General features: G+C 45.6%; 1 protein-coding gene across 23 annotated transcripts in view; it reads left to right on the plus strand.

Moving 5' to 3' along the window:
- Positions 1-21887, plus strand: part of ZNF618 (zinc finger protein 618) — a 167117-nt gene that overhangs the window by 118240 nt on the left and 26990 nt on the right. For 13 of the 23 annotated variants that reach the window (XM_033123367.1, XM_033123370.1, XM_033123368.1 and 10 more), the window contains 7 exons: positions 1439-1516; positions 2180-2218; positions 6763-6852; positions 7721-7756; positions 7850-7927; positions 14646-14705; positions 15251-15340. In XM_033123367.1, coding sequence (XP_032979258.1) covers positions 1439-1516; positions 2180-2218; positions 6763-6852; positions 7721-7756; positions 7850-7927; positions 14646-14705; positions 15251-15340 — 471 coding nt within the window. Of the gene's footprint in view, positions 1-1438; positions 1517-2179; positions 2219-4836; positions 6257-6762; positions 6853-7720; positions 7757-7849; positions 7928-14645; positions 14706-15250; positions 15341-21887 lie in introns of those variants that run through there. The other 10 variants (XM_033123372.1, XM_033123374.1, XM_033123375.1 and 7 more) reach the window with 5 other exon arrangements.

Raw genomic sequence — 21887 nt, forward strand, 5'->3', positions numbered from 1 at the left:
GTATCAGAGCTGAGCTGACAGACTCCAAGCCTAGTACTCTTCTGACTTAATCCGATACCTGGAGTTCACACCTGGTAAACGGGCCTTGGCCCCCAGGTGAGACCAAACGCGGTAGGAGTGGGTGATGCCCCACTCACTAAGTATTATCTCGGCTCACGGGAGGAACACCGTTCAGGCTTCATTCAGTCTTCACGTGAGTGCTGTTTAGTTAGCTGCCTTTGTCCAATGAGGAAACTGAGGCCCGGCCAGTAAATGGTAGAGCTGAGACTCCATCTAAATTAGTGGTTCTCATACCTGGTTGCTGGGCATCAGGTATGAAAGGCAGGTTCCTGAGTAAACAACAAAAAAAGGCAGATTCCTAGGCCTGTAGCTTCAGCCATTCTAGCACAGTAAGCCTGGAGTGGGGTCAGGGCCTCTGTATCCGTTCAGGCTCCCTGGCCATTCTGTGAGGAAGGACGTGGCCTGGGCCCAGATGGTGTCAGGCCTCCGTGAGGGATGGACAAGGCCTCTGTTCCTGGGGCCCCTGCCACGCTCGGCCTGTTGGGCTCTGCTTGTCTTCCCACCGTGGGCCTTTGCCTCGTGCTCTGAATGGCATGGTGCGTTCTGCCTTTGATCTGTCTGAAATGCCCACTGGAAACTCAGCCATTTCAGTCAACCTGTTCCTGGGAGAAGGACCCAGCAGCAGAGGGCTGGGGTCAGGTGTGTCTATCATGTTGGTCTCTGCACATCTGAGGGACCAGGACCGCTCCTCAGCAGACAAGGGGGTTCTCTCCTTGTTAGGCACAGCTGTCGTTGGTCTGGGTACTTCCTAGGGGGAGTGGAGGACCACCCTTAAGAGGTAGGTACTTTTAGCCCCTTTTTTACAGATGAGCAAACTGAGGCTTAGTGCGTCTAAGGAAGTTACCAAGGTTGTGCTATTGGTAAGTGGCAGAGCAGGGACGAGGACCCAGATATGTCTGATTTGAAGCCTGTCCTCTTATCCTCTGTGCCATCTCAGCAAACAGGAAAGGTAGCTAGAAATTAATCTAATGCGTTCAAGTGATGGCTTCCTTACGTGGGTGCAACTTACTCCTTACTGTGTAAGAGCACTTTTCCATTCACTTCCTTTTTCCTCAAGGAATAACTATGAGAGATACCTGAGGAAGTTACCTTCTCTGTCCCACAGATTTGGGCACTGAGGCCCAGAGATGGTAAGTGACTTGCCCAAGGTCACTCAAAGAGTTGAGGCAAACCTGGAACAAGACCCAGGCCTCCTGACTTCCAGCTCAGCGCTGTTTCCGCTGGTGCTTGCTGCCTCTTTGCTTGCCAGGGACAAGACAGCCATTGGAGGAGCCCTGTCCCCTGATGCAGAGTTCATGGTCCCTGGAGGCATCACTGCGGGTCCTGGGGCCACGTGTTGGGTGCTGGCTGACTGATCTCTTCCTTTCCTGTCTTCCAGGATCCTATGAGTGTGGAATCTGTGGCAAGAAGTACAAGTATTACAACTGTTTCCAGACCCACGTTCGGGCACACCGAGGTGAGCAGTGTGTCCCTAGGGCACAGTTCAAGGGCTGAGCCTCCCTGTTCTCTGCCTGTTTTTCCACCTGCTCCCCTCATGGGGACGCCAAAGGCGCTCAGAGCCCCAGTCTTCTCCCTCTTTCTGCAGCAGGAGGGAGACCTGAGAAGGAGAGGAGGCCTCCTTTACTTGGGGGAACACACAGGGGTAGGAGGCAGCAGGGCATGCCACCAGGCTTCTGCTGCCAGTGTCCCCTGCCTGCTCTGCACAGGCCTGCTTTCTCCCAGAATGCTTCAGTGCTGCTCAGTGTCAGTGGCACCTGTAGGGAAGGTATTCATGTGTCATCTCATGTGCCCCCCACGACAGCCTTGGAGTTGGGGCAGGGCAGCTGTCTCCAATTCTGAAGATGAGGGCACAGGCTGAGGGGACAGGAGAGTTGGCTCCTGACCCTCCCTGAGCCTGGCAGACAGGGAAGAAGGGTACCAGGTCAGGGCCTGACCGACAGCGCGGGGTATGGGGCAGGACTGTAAGGCTTGTTCCCTGCATCTTGAGTGGGCTGAGAGTGTCCCTGCGCATGTTGTAATGGGTTCTCCTGGCCACTGCCTGGCCCAGCTTCTTTCTTTTGGCACCAGCCCTACCATTGGTCTGTGTACTCACCTCCTTCGCATTCTCTCTCTCTTACAGACACTGAAGCCACCTCAGGGGAGGGAGCCTCCCAAGGCAGTGAGTATTTTTCCCTCCTTGTGAGCTTTAGCCCAGAGGGCCAGGGGTGGAAGGAGGAGACACTTTTATCCCTCACCCCCCAGGGGTGCCTCAAATGGCCTCTGGGATACATGTTGCTATGGTCCAGACTTTGTGTCCAGTGAGTCCTTATGAAATTGTAACACAGTACTGCGGAGTAGCCTTTCCCAAAGCATGTTCCGTGACATCATTCTGGGGAAAGCTATTAGGTGTTCTGCTGGTAAAGGGTTCTCTGGTAAGGTAACCTGGGGAAACCTTGAGTTCTGTTAAGATGAACATGTTTCTTGCTGTAGACTTCTCAAGGCCCTTCAGTGGCAAATAAGCATGTGTACCTCCAAGAGGGGTCCAGCGTATGCCATTTTCCTCTGTATTTTAATTCCCACTCACGGGTCTGGAGCTGCACAGCTGATGTTTAGGAATTGCTGCTTCAGAGAATTATCTCATGAGCACCCATGGGCACCCAGTTGCTGAGGTGTGGTATCCCAGAGTGTGGGGTGTGCAGGGCCTTGACATCTGGGGACAGTGTTCTGCTTTGCTGCTCACAGGCCCTGCCTGCCCTCTCTCCAGATCTAAACCCATGGGCCTGGTGAGCAAAGGAAGCCCGCCACAAAAGAGTTCCTCCTCTAAGATCTATGTACAGAAAGTATAAAAATAGGGGACGCCAGTTCATGCTGGAAGAGTCAGGATGCTGGTTACCTTTGGGAAGGGGCTTCTGAGTCCTGATCCTTGAGCTGGGCAGTGGTGACACAGGTGTTTTCGGTTTATGAAAACTGAACAAGCTGAACACTTAGAATTTGTATCCTTTCTACGTCAGGGGTCAGCAAACGTTTTTATAGGGGACTACGTATATAGTAAACCTTTCAGAATTTGCAGGCCAAACATTTCCATCACAACTGCTCAATGCTTCCATATAGCATGAACACAGCCAGAAATGATATGGCAATGGATTTCTTACCAAGACAGACGGTGGCAGGCCATAGTTTGTCAGCCGTTCTACATGTTTGTTAAGCCGCCATAAAAAGTTTCTTAAAATGTAAATATACATGACCTCCCCCCACATCTAAAACAAAGTAGTTTAAGGAGGTGCCTCCGGAATTCTTATAACCACGTGAGAGGCAGGCAGGGCTGAGGCTACTCCTCCATTTTCTGGAGGAGAATTTGAGGCTCAGATTAGTCGCTATCTGCTGGAGGCCCACGGCTGGACAGCTGGCAGCGAAAGCCTGCCCCTTCTCCCCAAGCCCTGCCCCTCTCTGGCCTGGCCCCTGGCTCCTTTAACGTCAATAGCTCCCTTCTCTTCCGGCTTCCATGGTCTGCCTGTGGTCAGCCACACATTTAAAGAACTTCCCCATTTATCTTTCCTTCCTTGGTTATTCTGGGCCCCTGGCGTCTCCAGCAGCCCCTCAATGATGCGTTGTGTTCTGTCTGGCTTCCGTTGTTCCTGGAGGCCTGCTGGTTGTTGAGGAGTCTGTAGCTAAGGATATTTTTAGTCCTTCCATCACTTTTTCCTTCCTCCCTGTGGAATTTTCTCCCCATGGCCAGTGTGCTTTATTTTGTTCCCAGTCCTGTATCCCTGCCCTGACCCAGGCCGGCAGTGCCTGCTCGGAAAGCCTGCCGTCCCCACAGCCCAGCCTCATTACAGGAGCCTGGCTGTGGAGCCCTGGCACCAAAAGGGTCCCGTCGAGAAGAGCAAGGCCAGCCTACCTATTTTGCAGATGAAGATCCTGAGTCCCAGAGAGCAGTCATGCAGCTTGTTAGGGGTAGAGGTGGGCATAGAAACCAGGTCTCATACCTTTAGCCCAGGAATCTTTTCATTTATTTGTTAGAAAAATTATATAGTCATGCATAGAGGCATCTTACTTACCCATCTTTCAGCTAAGAAAATAAAAGATTAACTCCACATCTAGTTCTCTTGCTACTGTCACATCGATTCCCTTTGCAAAACAATAGTATTAGGTAACATTTACCAAGCATTTATTGTGTTAGGCATTGTGCTCATTTATTTATTACAACTCAGGGAGATGAAGGAACTACCATTCCCATTTTACAGATAAGAAAACCACGGGGCAGAGGTCAGGGAGTGTTTCCGACATTAGTCACACTTGTAAGCAGTGGAGTTGGGTTTGAGCTCGGGCGGCCTGCCTCCTAAAACGGGTTTGCAGTGGCTTTCCTGGAGACACTGGGCTCTCTTGGGGTTTGAAAAACTGCGTTTTACTGACAAAAAGTCATTTTGCCTTTTTTCCTTTGGGGATAACTCTCTTTTTGTCCTAATCCCCTCCTGCCTCAGGTGGGCCCAGGGATGGTCCCCATCCACACTGAGGAGAAGGAGTGGTATGGGATTCAACAGAGCAGGGTGGGGCGCTTCTCAGGGCCAGAAACTGAGGGTTCGTTTCATGTTTTATTGGAGGTGGTAGACGTGGCCCCACTGGTAGGAGAGACTGTGTGGACAGAGGCAGGGCAAGCGGGCAGGCAGCTGTGGAGGGCGACCAGCACTGGCCGGTCTGGGCGAGGAAATCCAGGGGCAGGGCCCCATCTGGACCAGCAGACCTCAGGCAGCCTTAACTTCTCCGCCTCTGTTCCCCAGGTGTGTAGCACCAAGAGATTACATCCAGATGGGACCTGATGGGAGAGATTGTTGTCTAAGCTGAATGCTGGGCATGGAAAAAGATGAAGCCTGAGCCAGGCTTGGAATTCTGGAACCGCCAGCCTGGAGAGGCCCCAGGAATCAGCTCATATACTACTCTCCCCTCCCCCTCAAATTAAAGAGTAAAGAGGGGATCTGAATCCCAAGGTGGAGTCAGCAGTTGCTGGCAGTGTGGGTGAGGCAGGGCAGGACCAGGCCTCTGCTCCCCACAACTCTCTGGTTGGTTCAGGTGTGATGGTGGAGCCTGGTAGGATGGTGTCATGTCTGGACCCTGCCTGGTCCCCACACCCTCAGAATGTCTGCATGTGCCAGGGCTATGTGTACGTCATTCAGGAACCAGTTGTTCTCTGTGGCCCTGGCATCTACCAAGGCACCTTCAGAGACGGCAGGTGTGGTGGAAGACGTGGGGGCAGAGGTGGGGAGATGGCTAATGTCACCTGCGTCCCAAAGTCCAGCTACACGAGGGCCAGAAATGTTTTCACGGAATTGCCTGGCATTGCGACCTTGGGATGGAGGGGTTCCATCAGATCCTATATTTGGGTGCTGAGGAGCCGAAGGGGGGCCAAGGGGCTGGTGCCCTGATCCAGGAGTAGAGGGTGGCTTATCCAGACAGAGAAGGGCCACGTGCCCTGACTCAACCATCGCTTGGAGTTAAGTGAGTGTTTGAATCCTGGCTATTCCCCGGCCCACTGTGCAGCCTGAGCAAGCCGCCCACCTCCCTGTGCCGGGCGTCCTCAGGAAGATGGGGTGGATGGGTCGTCCCTAGATCAGCTCAAGGAATGCACACACAAGGGTGTGCTCGTACAAACATTAGAGTGTTGCCGGGGTGGGAGGGCAGCGTCCTGTGTAAGTGTGGCCTCAGACTTGGGGTAGATTGAGGGGATCATCTTAGTTTGGATCTTGTATCCATTATCTATTGCTGTGGAACACGGCTCCCCAAAACTTAATGACTTAAAGCACCAATCACTGGTTATCTCACGGTTTCTGTGGGGAGGATCTGGATGTGGCTTCACTGGGTCCTCTGGCCATGAGTCTCTCGAGAGGCAGCCGTCAAGACGTTGGCCAGGGTCGTGGTCTCATCTCAAGGCTCAGCCGGGGCAGGAGCTGCTTCCAAACTCACTCATGTTGTTAGCAGGCTTGGTCCTCACTGGCTGTTCACCAGAGGCTGCTGCATGGATTTCTCTATGGGGCAGCTTACACGTGGCAGCTAACAAGAGCGAGATGGTGTGCGCAAGACGGAAGTCACAGTTCTTTGTAACCTAATCTCAGAAATGGCATTCCATCACTTGACTGCACCCCATCACTTTAGAAGCAAGTGACTAGGTCCAGCCCTGACTCAAGGGGAAAGAATCGCATGAACGTGAACGCCAGGAGTCCAGGTCATTGGCAACCATTTCCAAAGCGGCTTGCCATGGGGCCTCCCAGCTGTGGGGCTTAGGGGAGGTCCCTTCTGAGCCCAAGTTTCCCTGTCTGTTAAATGGGTTACTACTTCCTCCCTCAGTTGCAAGGACTCATGAAAGAAATGCAGGGGCAGCGCCCAGCCTGGTGCCTTGCACAGGCCGCACCCAGGAAATGGTAGCTATGTGATTGTTATTCTCAAGGAACTTCACGACGGGAGGTGGGGCCAGTTATGACATAGGTCCTTAGGAGCTCAGCTCATGTAGGGTAGAATTGGGGGTTGGCTTGGAAGTTACTTTAGGGCTCCCCAGTCTCCTTGTGTAGAAGACCCCTAACACCCCAGGAGTTGGTTCTCCATGGCATCACCAGTTGGGGCCAGTCTGGGCTAGTCCTTTCTTTCATTTCTGAGGCAGATGAGCTGGCCCCAAAACCTCTACCCCGAGTGATTGAAGCCCTGGTAACTATGTGTGTCTTTCCGTCCCCACAGACAATTTCAGGTACACGTGTGACATCTGCGGGAAGAAGTACAAATACTACAGCTGCTTCCAGGAGCACCGAGACCTCCATGCAGTGGATGGTGAGTCAGACCCCTCACTCTCCACCTCTCCCACTGCTTTTAGGGCCCCCACCCTGCCCCAGCCCTCCCCTCCATCCTCGTACCCAGAGGAAGGTCATCAGCGGCCAGACTGAGGACAGTGAGCAACCCCTGAAGGTCCTGAGGGAGAAAAAGTCTCTCATTCTCCATATGTGCTTCTGACTTGGGTAATGCAAGTGAAATTGCTGGTTTTGTAGATTAAAATCAGTCAAATACCCACAATTTTATATTGATTCATTATACAATTTCATATCGAGTATTCACATGCTCTGGTGAAATTAAACCAATTTTTAAAAATGAGTGATGCTGTTTTAGCATCTTAGATTGTAGAGTTTGAAATTAGAACAGTTAATTTAGGTAATTTGTTTTTAGAATCTCAAGAATCCTAGAAATAGGGTCTTGGACCTGGGAGGGATCTGGGCACTCCCTCCCTAGCCCCACACCCCAGCCCATCTCAAGTTACGACAACCGGGCGCATCCTTCTCTCACCTCCTCTTTTCCTCTCCTCCCGATCTTTTTCTTTTTCTCTCCTGTCTTGGCCCCTCAAGTGGGTACTGGTGATTCCAGAAACAGGGCAGACAGAAAGCATCTTCCTGCCCTTGGGGTGGGCCCCTGCGGTGGAAGGAAACAGAATGGAGGCACAGGCTACGTCCCAATCGGGACACGCCCTCCTGTGGCCCCTGGTTTTCTGGGGCATCAGCTCTGGCCAAGGCAGCTCTCCTAGGCCCCACAGGCAAGCTTACCTGGACAGAGGCTGGGAGCAATGGGCAGAGGCAGCTGTGGGCAGGGACTAACAGGGCTCCTGTTTGCTTCTTTCCTTCTGCGGCTGCTGCCTCCCGCCCGGGCGCAGTGTTTAGTGTGGAAGGGGCCCCCGAGAATCGGGCAGGTAAGTCCTCGGTGGCTAGCCACCTCCCCTGTCCCCAGCTGGGCTCCCAAGACCTGGTTACCAGGGCGCTAAGGGCCGTGTGTTCTCCCACAGACCCCTTCGACCAAGGTGTCGTGGCCACCGAAGAGGTGAAGGAGGAACCCCCAGAACCATTCCAGAAAATCGGGCCAAGTATGCGGGCCTCTCCCTGGGACAAGGGCTGGGTTGGGAGACTGGTGGGTGCTGGCTGAGGGTAGCAGGGTGAGTTCCGCCGCTGGAAGGGGGTGGCACTGCTCATCTTGCATCAACGTCGCTGGCTGGTAAGCGACTGGCCTCCTTGTACCTCACTTTGCCCACCTGACAAGCGGGTCAGTCAGTGTTAGGACTTTAGCTTTTGAGAAACAGCAGGACAACACAGAGTCAAGGTCAAGGCAGTGAAGGTAGCGCGTGCTTGGTGCCCTGGCAATCTGTTAGCCGTCCTGAGCCTCGGCTCCTCACCTATGGCATGAGGATGACATGTCCCCACAGGTTTGTTGGGGGATTAAATGAGATCATGGATATAAATCACCTATTAATTAGCACAGTGCCTGGTACATAGTAGGTGCTCAGAAAATAACTGTTGTTATTATCATCTGAAGGGGTTTAGCAGCCAGTGAAGCTGTCCCGGGCAGCCACATGCAAACCATCTGTCCTTGTCCCAGTAAATCCTTGTCCCAGTAAATGAGGGCAGGAGCCATGCACAAGACCTGCCTGTTTGCAGCATACTTGTACTGAGTTTTGTGGGGACACAGTGGTGAGATGTGGCCCTGCCCTTGGATCATGCACCTGAGGTGAAGTGGGGGGCGTAGGTCTGTAATCAGTAGTTACAGCATAGCCAGAATCACAGGGGGCTGTGGGTATCGGGGCACCTGACCAGCCTTGGGAATCTTAAGAGGCTTCCACATGGGGTCCAGGGTGGAGAATGAGTTCCTGTGTCTCTCGCAAAGGTAGGAGAGCCCCACCAGAAAGTGAAAGCCAAACCACTTCTGAGTTCGGGTCTTCAAGAGTCTTGAATGCCAAGTGAAATTATTTAGATTTCATCCTGAGAGGGAGTCAGTCAGAGAGTTTACTAAATGGGGAAGGGACTTCATCCGATTTACATTTTAGGAAGACCACTTTGGCTGCTGCAAGAATGGATTGGTGGTGGGGGTGGGAGGTGTTCTGATAAGTGAGACTCCTCCGGTCCCGCCCTTCAGAAATGTACATACTTATTTATTCCTTTCTGTACTTCCTGTGCCTGTCTTACTACCCAGCAAGAAAAGACCTTTATTAACTCTGCGTCATCACAATAAGGATTAAGGTGGCTTGCAAAAATATACGCACAAATGTAGAACGAATGGATATGGAAATCTGAGGGAAGGGAAATCGAGGGAGCGACAACAGTGAAGCCAGAGTTGGTCCTCAGCGTGGAGCTTCCAGGCCCTTGGAAGGTGTTGGCGAGGTCCCCGGTGTGCTTTTCTCCCTCCTTCCTCCCAGGGGATGATTGTTTTTACTTTAATACAGTTGCTGTAAGCACTCAGGAAACTGCATATGTGATAATATCTGTAAAGTGGTTAGCTCAGTGCTTATCATATGCTTAGTAAATATTCAGTAAACAGTAGCATTAAAATAGTCTTGACAATGAAGAAAAGGATGAAATCCTCAACACAAAACTGTTAGAAGGTAGACTGTGGGAAGACCCAGACGTGCATCAGACATGTTTCACGACGGACATTCGTCGACAGATACAGGACAGGGACAGCAGCACCCAGGACCCCCGCTGTACTACCTGCCAGCAGCCCCCGTGTAGCACTGCCCTTCCCTCTCTAGCATCATCATTATGAAAATAGGCTCTGGAATCAGGCCCTGATTTGAATGCTGGCATCACCAGTTTACTAGATATGTACCCCCTCTGAGTGTCCTTTGATTCATCTGTAAGTTGAGGACGGGAATGTCTGTTCTACAGGACGAATGCATAAAGTGTCTCACCAGCACCTGGTTCGTATTCAGGATGTCCCAAATGAGCCATGTTGCCAAGAGGCTGTTGAGAGTGAGCTTTAGAGCCATCCCAAATATGAATCCTGGCTCCTCGCTTAATCCCTGTATGACATCCTGCAAATTTTGTAATCTCTCCAACCCACCATTTCTTTCTTTATTTTAAGTGTGTTTTTCCAGAACCCATCAGCTCCAAGTCAAATAGTTGTTTCAGTCTAGTTGTGGAGGGTGTAGCTTACACTGGCCCATGTGGGGATCTATCTGGCGATGTTCGTGTTAAGAGCATTGCGTTCTAAACAACTGAGCTAGCCGGCCGCCCCCAATCCACCATTTCTTTAAAATGGAGTGATGACAACAAAACTCAACCTCAGGATTGTCATGGAGATGAGATGAGATTATATTTGTAAAAGAATTAGTCCTTGACACTGACATGGAAAGCATTAAATAAGTGGTACCTACTAATTATCCAGACAGGTGCAGAACAAGGTTAACACTTGTTCTGTATATCAGTGAGTAAGCCTTATAGACAACCAGTGCTAGAACCTGGGAGGAATTATCCCAAATGACACAGAGTAGGGAATCGTACAGAGAAAACCAAACTGAGTTTGGGTCCCCGCACGCTCCCAACTTGATGCTCTGGAAGTGAGGTCGTTAGAATAGTGTGAGGCTATCCCTTGTTACCACTCAGGAACTGCCTTGTGAGACAAAAATACTGCTTCTTGGACTTCTGCCACTTCTTGTAACCAGGCCAATGCCACAGAACCCTAAAACTGGTGAGGTGTAGAACAAGGGGAATCAGTAGCAGCATGGTGCCCTTGAAAGGACTAGTTGCCATAAGTAGTGCTCTGTAGGTCCAGAAAGAGGAACACAACCCAGCAGCAACGCATGCTGGGAAGCACATCTGCATCAATTGAGCAAATTAGAGAATTGGGTGCTTTCGGAGGAAGAAGCCGAAGCCGTGATAGAGCAGAGGAAAGCTGTTAGGAAGACAGAGTTGGTCAAGGGGCCCTGTATGGCGGCTTGCTCTCCAGCTGTGGATCGGAGAATTACCACCGTGGTAATGGTCTGCTGTGATAATGGGAAGATTGAGGGCAATGCATTCACATCTACTGAAACAGAATAAGCTAGACTCATTTTTAGGCTACTTGATTTTTATGTGTGAATAAGGAAGAATAACTCGTAAAATAAAAATAAGTAGGTAAATAAAAACAAAACGTCAGAACTATGAAATTCCACCTACCACGAAAAAGAGAATTTAGGAGACCCAGAGGAAGAGAATACCTCTGCAAATGATACCGCAAACTCTAGAAGAAAATTCTGTTTGACAACCACAATTGATTATAAGAAAATATGACCTGTCTTAGTCCCCTCGGGCTGCCTTAACAAAATACCAGACGGGTGGCTTATGCAACAAATTTATTTTCCCACGGTTCTGGACGCTGGAAGTCTTGAGATCAGGATACAGCGTGATTGGGTCCCAGTGAGATCACTTTCTGGCCAAATACCGTCACATTGGGAGGCATCAGCATCTGAATTGGGGGGGACAGAATTCAGTCCATAGCATGACCCCTGTGAAAAGGGAGCCTGGAGTTGTGTGGCACAAAAGCTACAGGATAAGATGAAAAGGCAAAGAGAGAGACCTGAGATGAGGAAGGATTGCAGAGAAGCTGAAAATACCAGAACAGCACTAAAATCTCCATTGTAGGTATCAAACAGCAGAATCGATTTGCAGAAATGGAATTAATGACGTGAAGGTCAAATTTGAACAGATGCAGATAGTAAGAGGAAAACATGATAAATACGGAGAATAGAACCGGTTGCAGAGATAATTGATGGTATTGTGCCAGTGGGACAGAAGCCGTATTTCAAAGATACAATAGAAGAAAAATTTGCTCGGTTACAGGAAGACTTGTGTATGCAGATTTAAGGGCTCATCATATATCAGGTAGAGTCCATATAAGTAGACTCACAACTAAATGAGTCCTTAGTGACTTTTTAAAACTATAAATATACAGGACAAAATTATACAGCCATCTAGAAATACAAAAAGCAAGTTATTTACCAACGAATCCACAATGGACATGCCTCGGACTTTTCTGCAGTACCAAATGCCAAAGGCAGTGAAATAGTTTTGAAGGGAAAAGATTGTAACCTAAGAATTCTGTATCTAGACAAATTGTGATTTATGTGTAAAGAAAAAAGTCAGGGCTCAAAAACATACTATATCTCCTGTGTAACCATCTTCATGGAATTACTGGCAGTTATACCCCAGTGAACTGAGTGGTAGAACACACTTAACGGTCTCAATTATGAGGAATTAATTCGCAGTACAAGAGCACATGTGACTACTAATGCCAGGTAAACTAGAAGTAAGTTTAAAATCTTGCAAATCTGATTATAAAATTGTATGCAAAAGGCAAAGTTTACTCTGGAATGTTAAAAATGAATTTTAAAAACACAAGAAGGAAGGAATAGGTGAAGGATACAGTAAAGTAGGTTAAACCAGTCCTGCTCATAGTGTGGTCCCTACACCAGCAGCATAAGCATCTCCTAAAAGCTTACTAGAAATAGAAATTCTTAGGTCCCACACTAGAACTATGGAATCAGAACCTTGGGTGGGGGTTGGGGGGTGAGTAGCAATCTGTGTTGTAACAGTCTCTCTAGATGATTCTCACTGAAGTTTGAGATATGCTGAAGTTTGAGAAGCACCGAGTTAAACTTCTCAATGATAATAGTTGTGAAAATGTCATTTCCTGCTTCATTATAACAATTAGAGAAATACATACTGTCTAAAACAATGAAGAATATTGCAAAATAATTGAATATTGGAGAATAATGGAAAGGCAAAGAAATGAGTTTATGTATGAAACCACTGAAAACTAAGGGAACAACCAGAAAGGGTGACACATGTGAAAGGGGGAGAATCATGGAGTAAAACCAAGTCAACTATAGCAGTAAAAGCAAATGGCATGATCTCCTCTGTTGGAAGACAAAGATTCTCAGGTTAATTTAAAATAATCCAATTACTAATGGTTTATTAGAGATATACCTAGTGAATTCCTTATCTTTTACTCTTGACTTTCTCAGGAAACTCTTTGCTCCTTCCCTAACTAAATTGGATTCCCTATTAGAATTGTCATAGCATTGTAAATATCTCCTTAAGGGCACCCATCATGGTTGCAGTTTTAAATTTGTGTGATTATTTGATTTTCCTGTCTCCTTCTCCAGACTGTCAGCTCCTTGAAGGCAGGAACCGTGAGTCTTTTTGCTCAATATTTTGTGCTGGCATTTAGCACAGCGTCTGTTTAATGAATGCAAATCCAGGAAAATTTAGGGAAATGTCTTTAGGCACATGCAAACGAGTAGAAAGGAGGATCTGACAAAGTAATTACCAAGAATTAATAACATTAATGCCAGGTGAACTAATAAAACTGTGTAATTAAATGTTAGAACAGTGGTTCTTAAACTTTCCCCTGCATCAGAATGTTCTAGGGGGTCTGTTAAAACACAGGTTGCTGGATTCCATTCCTAGAATTTTTCTTTCAGTATGTCTTGGGTAAGTCCTGAGAATTTGCATTTCTAACAGGTTCCCAGGTGCTGCTGATGCTGCTGGCCCAGAGACCACACTTAGAGAAGTACTGTGTTAGAAAATCGGGTAATGTGAATAAAAGAGTACAGTTCACAGTGAATATGTTGATCTCCCGAACCTATATGCCTCAAACAACATTGTATCTCAATATACAAAATAAATTTAGAAATACAATGAAATGGAACGATTTATCACATGTAGTCTTTGACAGAGCAAGTAGACAAAGGATAGGGTTTGATTAATATAATTAATACAGTTGACCTAACAGCTTTGAAGCCTACAAACAGCAAAGAGATCTTTTCCAGTGTTCATGAATCAGTTCCAAAAATTATTTAACTGAAAAATTTTAAAACTTCTGTATTGAGAAACAAAATGATAAAATAAGCCAATTTGAGAAAAAATACTTACAATTAACATATAGGACAAAATGTTGGTGTTCTTCATCTGTCTACAGAGTTCTTAGTGATTTACAAAAGGTAAATACCTATAGAAACGTTGGCTATAAACACAAATGGGAAAGTCACAAAAGAAAAGCTATAGTTAATTGAACATGAAAAATAGTCAATTGCCTTACACCTGAAAGAAGTGGGGAAAAAACCCCGCAATGGTTACAGTTCCCCATACCAGTCACAATTTAAGAAGATAAGAATACTTAATGCTGGCTACAGTGTATGGAAACATTTTCACATCTTTCTGATTGAGATAAAAATTGAACCAACCTTTTGATAGTACTTGGTGCTCTGGTTGTCAGAAACCTTAAAAATGCATACCCTTAATTTACCCTGTGGAAATAATGTGCGAAGATTATGCACAATAATCCTTGTTTTGCAATGAAGTGCAAAAATAATGAGCAAACGTGCAAAAATTTCTACACAGATGTGGATCACAGCATTTTTTTTTAATGTAAGGAAAAAATTTTTGAAGCCATCTAAATGTCCCCTGGTGTAAGTGACTGGCTCAGCAAATTCTGAAGTCCAGTGGGAACCACGCAGCCAATAAATGCAGTAGAGATCGAAGTTTATTGATTGAGCAAGATGTCCACAAAGTATTGTCGATTGAATGCACCAGGTTACAAAGAAGATATAGATCAGGGCTGCTAATTCAAGGGCTGCAGGAGCCAGGCAGATGATGTCGGTGAGAAGCACACCCCAGATGAGATGGGAGTGGGGGGGGGCGTCTGGGACAAGGGGCAAGGTGCACATTCTACCCAAGGGGTAGTAGCTGCTATTCTTTGGGGGTTACAGATGATTGAAATTTCTCTCATTTTTAAAATTTTGTATTTATCAGTATTTTATAATTTTCCCCCAGTGAACAATATTACATCAGAAATTTTTAAGAAGAAAGAAGTTAGGCAGACCCAAAAGAGAGGTAAAAATAAAGTCTGATGGGACCTGAGAGGAAGAAGTGACCTCTTCTGCTGGGGGGTGGGGGATGCTTGGGGGCAGTGAAGGTCCTGGAGAAAAGGGGAACCAAGTGTGGCCATTGCAGAGGACAGGGTTTGCAAAGGGGCTGATAGAAAGGTTGGCACTAGAGGTCTACTTGGGTCACCACACATTTCCTGAGCACTGGGGCATGGGGGCAGAGTGATAAAGGAGAACAGTGTGTGCCAGGTACTGTTCTAAGCACTTGACGTATAAATTTAATCCTCACAGCAATCCTATAAGGTGGTCCTATTATTACCCCCATTTTACAGATAGGAAAACTGAGGCACAGAGAGGTTAAGAGATTTGCCCAAGGTCACACAGCTCGAAATGGCAGACCTGGGATTTGAACCCAGGTAGTCAACTCAAGTGGGTTTCTGCTTCTAGCTGATGGTCCCAAAATGAGAAGGAGTGTTGGGGGAGGGAGCACGTTGCTGCTTCTGGATGGGAGCCTGGCGCCTATTCCCACGCTTTCCTCTCTTTCTTGGACAGAAACTGGTAACTACACCTGTGAATTCTGCGGAAAGCAGTACAAGTACTACACGCCCTACCAGGAGCACGTGGCCTTACATGCCCCCATCAGTGAGTACCTTTTGTTGTTGGGGGAGGGGTGGGCCAGCCAGAGGCTGAGGCTCGGGGGCTTTGCCAGAGGTCGGGGAAAGCAAAGGTGAGCTTGATGTGGGCCAGTCTCTAGGTGTCCAGGTGTGACCTGGGGCCACCTTACTCTAGTAGCTGGAATAGCTAGGAAAGCCCTACCCTTAAGACAGAAAAGCCTGAATCTTCCTGTTGGTGGACTCAGAGTAGCATCACTCATCCAAGTGGTTCCTGAATCCTCACCCGCAAAGCCAGCGCCGTGTGATGCAGCCTCAGTCTGAACCTATGCAGGGTTTAGCCCAAGCTAGGCGATGGCCAACTAGCTGGGACAGCACCCTCTTTGCCCTTGGTGGTGGAAAGGGTAAGAAGCTAGAGGGAGTGCTAAGCCAGGACTCAGAGCCCTGGGTGTTCATCTGGGGCGGAGTTGTAGGCTTGTGTGTGACCTTGGACAGGCCTCATCTTGGTCTCTGGCCCCCAGCCTCTCCTTCCTCCCCTGACGAACGGAAAAGTTTCTAAGGGCCTTCCCCACAGGGACATCTGGACCTTCCATTCTCTTGATGCTGCTGGTTTCCCAGCTCCCCTTCTGGGTGTCAAACGGGGCTCCATCCTTAGATCCCCAAGTATATGAGCTAGGAGGCCCTCAGTCCCCAACCAAAATCCTGACGGGTGGGGCTTAACCAGAGCAGAGGCTCAGGGCAGCAGAGCAGGATGTTTAAGAGCGGATGTGGGAGCATCCCTGCTTTTGTTTCTCAGGGCGGAGCTATGTGGATCCTACTCCACTGACTCTAGAAGAGGGAGACTTATTTTCAAAGACAGGGAGGGGTTATTCAAGGTCAGCAGGGTTTTAAGTTGCCTACAGTCTGGGAGACCAGATGGCCCCCAGCCAAGGACATTCGGGTGGTCTGGAAGAGGTGTCCGGAGCTTAGAGGATGGTCAGGCAGGTTCCCTAGGAAGTCCACCCTGGTGGATGAAACAGCAGAGGCCCTGGGTGAGAGTTGACAAGTCCTGAGGTCGATAACTGGTTTCAGATTCTCGTCCTGCTCAGCTTCTGACTGCACAGTGACCTTGTGCCTGTCACTTCCCTTCTCTGGGCTCAGGTTTCCCATCTGTGGGAGCCCTGGAGGTCATTCCTGCCCTGGGGTCTGGATTGTAGGCATCTCCAGCATGAGGAGACCCTCACGCAGGCATCCCTGGTGGCCCAGCTAAAGAAACCCATCCCGCCACCCAGGCTAGGGATGTATGGGTTACCCAGTTCCCACCACATGTATGGGTCCTGTGTGGGGAGAGAGCATGCAGCTTCCACTTAGTGGGCATGACCCATCCATTTGACCCACTAATGGTGCTGAGTCATCAGGGCTGTGGCTGGGCCTGAGCATCATGGCCTGGACCCCTCTATGGATTCCTCTTTCCATGGGCCGGGACTGGCAGCCATGTAGGCAACTGCCTGCTGTCTGGTGCCCAGAGGACATGCTGCCCAGAATGCACTCAGGTGTTAGTTATAAGGCCGGCCTGCCTTTTAGTTATCAGGCGGGCCATAGTTTCAGCCTCTGGAGAATACCTTCTGCTCTTTCCCCAGATCACTTTTTCTAGAACAAGTTGTAATCATGGAGTTAATAAGAGTGGGAGCTTGGCTTCCAAACTTCGCAGGCAAGCTCCAGGCCCATACTTTTAATTATGAAGCTATCCTGCATCACGTGTCAGATAGTACAGCACAAAGGGGTCATTGCTTGCACCCCGATTTCTTCTTAACATCCAGGTGCTTCTCTCCTGAAGAGCTGTTTGCTGTTTTTCTGTTCCTCACTTTCTTTTTCTCTTTGTTATGGACTCTTTCTTTGTCTTTCTGCACCCGTTTGTTGAATAAATCTCTCTTCTCTATTACTAAAGTCTGGAGACTCTAGGATCATCTGTGTTTAAAATACAGCATGAGAGATTTAGGCTAGATCTAACAGAGGACTGATTCTCCAAGGCTGACCGGTAGCCCCTCCTTTGGATCTGGGGATTTGTATGTCCATGGGTTCTGTGTGGAATTAAGGGCTGGACTTGACGGTTTAAGTGGTACCCAGGGCCAGGCCTGGGTCTCATGAGAATAGCCAGAGGGACCTAGGCTGACTGCAAAAGTTCTTACAAATGGAGTCATATAGTATGTACTCGTTTGTGTCTGGCTGCTTTCACTGAGCAAAATATTTTTAAGATCCATACATATTGTTATACACACACACACACACACACACACACACACACACACATCAGTTCATTCATTTTTTCTACTGAGCAATATTCCATTGTATGAAAAAATACCACAGTTTGTTCTGCCATTTGCTTGTTAATTTGAGTTGTTTCCAGTTTTAGGCTGTTACAAATAAAGCTGCTATGAAAATGCTTGCAAAAGGCTTTCTGTGGACAGATGTGTTCATTTCTCTTGGATAAATACCAAGGAGTAGAATTGCTAGATCATAGGGGAGAGAGAGTATGTTTAACTTTTAAGAACTCACTAACCATTTTCCAGAATGACTGTAGCATCTTATTCCCACCAGTCACAGATTCCCCATTGTGGCCAACATTTGGTGGCAATGGGCTATTTAATTCTAGTTATTCTGGGGATTGTGTAGTGGTATCTCATGTTGTTAGTTTGTAATTTCCTGATGACTAGTGATGTTGAGTACTTTTTCATTTGTTTATTGGCTGTTTGTATATTTTACTTTGGAAGCTATTTAAATATTTTGCCTATTTTTTGGTTGCGTTGTTTGTCTTTTTATTAAGTTATAGGAGTTCTTTATATATTCTAGATTGGAGCCTTTATCAGATACACGTATATCTACTTAGAGTGAATATTTTCTCTGTCTTCATTATGTTGATTTTCGTATAGTGTTTTTAGATGAGCAGTTGTTTTTCATTTGGATGAACTCTAATTTATCATTTGTTTCTATGGTTAGTGCTTTCTGGGTCCCACCCAGGATATCCTTATGTACCTCAAGATGGTGATGATATTCTCCTTTATTATCTTTTAGAAGCTTTATAATTTTAGCTTTTGCATTTAGGTCTGTGATCCATTTCAAGTTAATTTTTGTAAATGATGAGAGGTATGAGTTAAGATTCATTTCATCCCATAGGGATATTGGTTGCTCCAACATGATTTGTGGAAAAGATTGCCTTTTCCACATTACAGTGCATTGGGACCTTTGTTGAAAATCAATTGAATGTATAAGTAAATTAGTTTATTTCTGTTCCATTGATTTATTTGTGCTTATGCCAACATGGTCTTATTTACTGGGGCTGTATACTAAGTATTAAATCAGGTACTCTCAGTTTTTCAGTGTTGTACTTTTTAAAGAATATTTGTCTATTCTAGGATCTTTTCCTTATAAATACTAGTTTTCTTGCCAATTTGTGCAAAATATGTAACTGGGATTTTATTTAGTATAACACTGAATCTATAGGCCAATTTGGGGAGAATAGCCATGATAATAATATTGTGTCTTCCAATCCATGAACATGGTATATCTCTCCAAGTATTTAGGTCTTTTATTTTCTATCAACAATAGTTTGTACTTTTCAGAGTAGAGAGGTCTTGCACATATTTCATTAAATTGCCTCTAAATATTTTATGTTTTTTTTTACATTACGGTGATTTTTTATTTTCTAATCATTGTTGGTAGTACATGTAAACACAATTGATTATTCAATATTGAATTCAATGTTGAATTCAGTATTGCTAAATTCACTTATTAGTTCTGATAGGCTTTTCATAGATTCTTTGGGTTATCGTTGTACATACTGACATTGTCTGCTAGTAAAGACAGCTTTATATCTTTCTTTCTAATCTGCATTCTTTTTATTATATGTTTCTTCTTTACTATACTGATGAGGGCCCTCCAGTACAATGTTGAATAGAAGAAATGAGTGACTATCTCTGCCTTCTTCCCAATCATAAGGTTCAGTTTTTCATCATTGAGTATCATCATTTTCATCTTTAAGTATTATGTTAGCTGAAGTAAGTTTTCATAAATGCCCTTTATCAGTTGAGGAAGTTACCTTCTATTCCTAGTTGACTGAAAGATTTTATCATCAATTGGTGTTACATGTTTTTTCTACATCTGTTGAGATGATTCTGTGATTCTTATCTTTTATTCTGATAATGCGGTGAATTAACATGCATTGGTTTTTGTTTTTTTAATAAGTTATTATGCCTATACTTTATTAAAATACATTTAGAGCACAGAAAGTCAAACTATGAAATAAACTGAAGAAGGTTACAATGTTGGGATTTTTTTTTCTTTGCCAGAAGAAATCACTTCCTTCTTTGAAGCTTCTTTTTCTTGAGTAGGTATCTAAATTACTTGAAGACCTATGGTAGTTTGTAGAGTTAGTCAAGAGTATGTTTTCTGATCACTTCTATCTGAAATTTCCCAGAATTTTACCTGGCTTTAATATCACTCCCAAAACTGATCCCTCACAGGCAGAGAACTACAGTCCTAGGATTAACACAGTGCCCCATATTCAGTCAGTGGTTTGTTAATGACGGTCACAGTCAAGAAAATAAATTTTTCTGGTGAAGTTTTTTAAACACCAGTATTGAGGTATATTGTCATACAATAAAGTGCCTGTATCCAAGTGTCCAGTTTGATAAGCTTTGACCTATATAGGCACCCATGAAACCATCATTGCAATCAAGATTATGAACATATCCATCACTCCCCAAAATCCCTCACCATTACCCCATCCTTAGGCAAGCACTGCTCTGCTTCCTATTACTAGATTAGTTTGTATTTTCTAGAATATTGCATGTAAGCGCATATATGGAGTCTTATAGTAGGTACTCTTTTGTTGTATGTACAGGGGTGTCTGACTTTTTCCACATACCATAATTGTTTTAAGATTCATCTGTGTTTGCATATAGCAGTACTTTATTCATTTTAATTGCTGGGTAGTAGTATTCCATTGTCTAGATATACAAGGTCTGACCATTAAGTTCCTGAACTCATCCTAGAAAAAGTGCTACATACCTTACTGCTGAATATCACTACGGTTACCTTCAAAGTACTCCCCTAGGGAAGCTATGCACTGACGCCAACACCTAGTCCACCCTTCAAAGCAATTTTGGAACTCTTTCTGGAATGGCCATCACAGCTGTCGTCGTATTATGCTCGATGTCCTGAATGTCATCAAAATGTCTTCCTTTCAATATTTCCTTTATCTTTGGGTAAAGAAAGAAGTCACTGGGGGCCAGATCAGGTGAGTAGGGAAGGTGTTCCAGTACGATTATTTATTTACTGGCTAAAAACTCCCTCACAGACAGTGCTGTGTGAGCTGGTGCATTGTCGTGGTGGAGGAGCCATAAATTGTTGGTGAAAAGTTCAGGTTGTCTTAACTTTTTCACACAGCCTTTTTAGCACTTCCAGATAGTAAACTTGGTTAACTGTTTGTCCAGTTGGTACAAATTCCTACTGAATAATCCCTCTGATATCAAAAAAGGTTAGCAACATCGTTGCAACAAGTTCGCGAACTTAATTGTCAGACCTCATAACATTGTCAATAGGTTCTGTGACTTTAAATGAAACGACGAATAACAAAACTATTTTTACCACAGGCTAATTGATATAAACAAGAGTTAAATTTCTACAGCACCTTATCAAGGTTACAATGAAACGACATTGAACAAAATGATATTAATTCTAAGACCTACTGTATAGATACCACAATTTTCTTTATTCACTTATGGAAGGACATATGCGTTGTTCCAGTATGGAGCTGATACAAATAAAGTTTCTGTGAACTCTGTACATGTCTTTTATGGACAAATGCTTTTATTTCTCTTCGGTAAATACCTGGGAGTGAAATGGCTGGTGTATGTTTGACTTTTAAGAAACAGTCAAATTGTTTTCCAAAGCAGTTATGCGATTTTACATTCCAAGCAGCAGTGTACTTTTCATGTAATCTTCTTGTCTAATTTGGGTATCAGAGTAATGCTGGCTTCATAGAATGAGTTGGAAAGAGTATTCCCTGAGTGGAGTGTCAATTAGGTTACAATGATTGATAATGTAGTTCAAATCTCTATACCTTTTCAGGCTTTAAAAATTATGTATGCTTTTTCTATCAAATCCTGAGAGAGAAGCATTAAAATCCATAACTTTAATTGTAGATGTGGTGTTTCTCTCTTTAGTTCTGTCAGGTTTTGGTTTATGTATTTTGAAACTTTGTTTTCAGGTGCACACATTTGGGATCATTATATGTTGATGAAATGACCCTTTCAAAATTGTGCAATGCCCTTCTTTATCTCTGGTAATACCCATTGTTCTGAAATCTATTAGGTTGGTGCAAAAGTAATTGCGGTTAAACAGGTTACAAACAATTGCAAAAACCGCAATTACTTTTGTACCAATCTAATACTTTGTCTGATATTAATATAGTCACTACAGTTTTCTTAGTGTTTCTTAGGCTTAGTGTTTGCATGGTATATCTCTTTCCATACTTTTCTTTTAATCTATGTATGCATACATATTGAAGTGCATACATTGTTGTTGGTTCTTATCCCTTT

Source organism: Rhinolophus ferrumequinum, chromosome 12, assembly GCF_004115265.2.
Source record: "Rhinolophus ferrumequinum isolate MPI-CBG mRhiFer1 chromosome 12, mRhiFer1_v1.p, whole genome shotgun sequence".
In the NCBI taxonomy this organism is placed as follows: Eukaryota; Metazoa; Chordata; class Mammalia; order Chiroptera; family Rhinolophidae; genus Rhinolophus; species Rhinolophus ferrumequinum.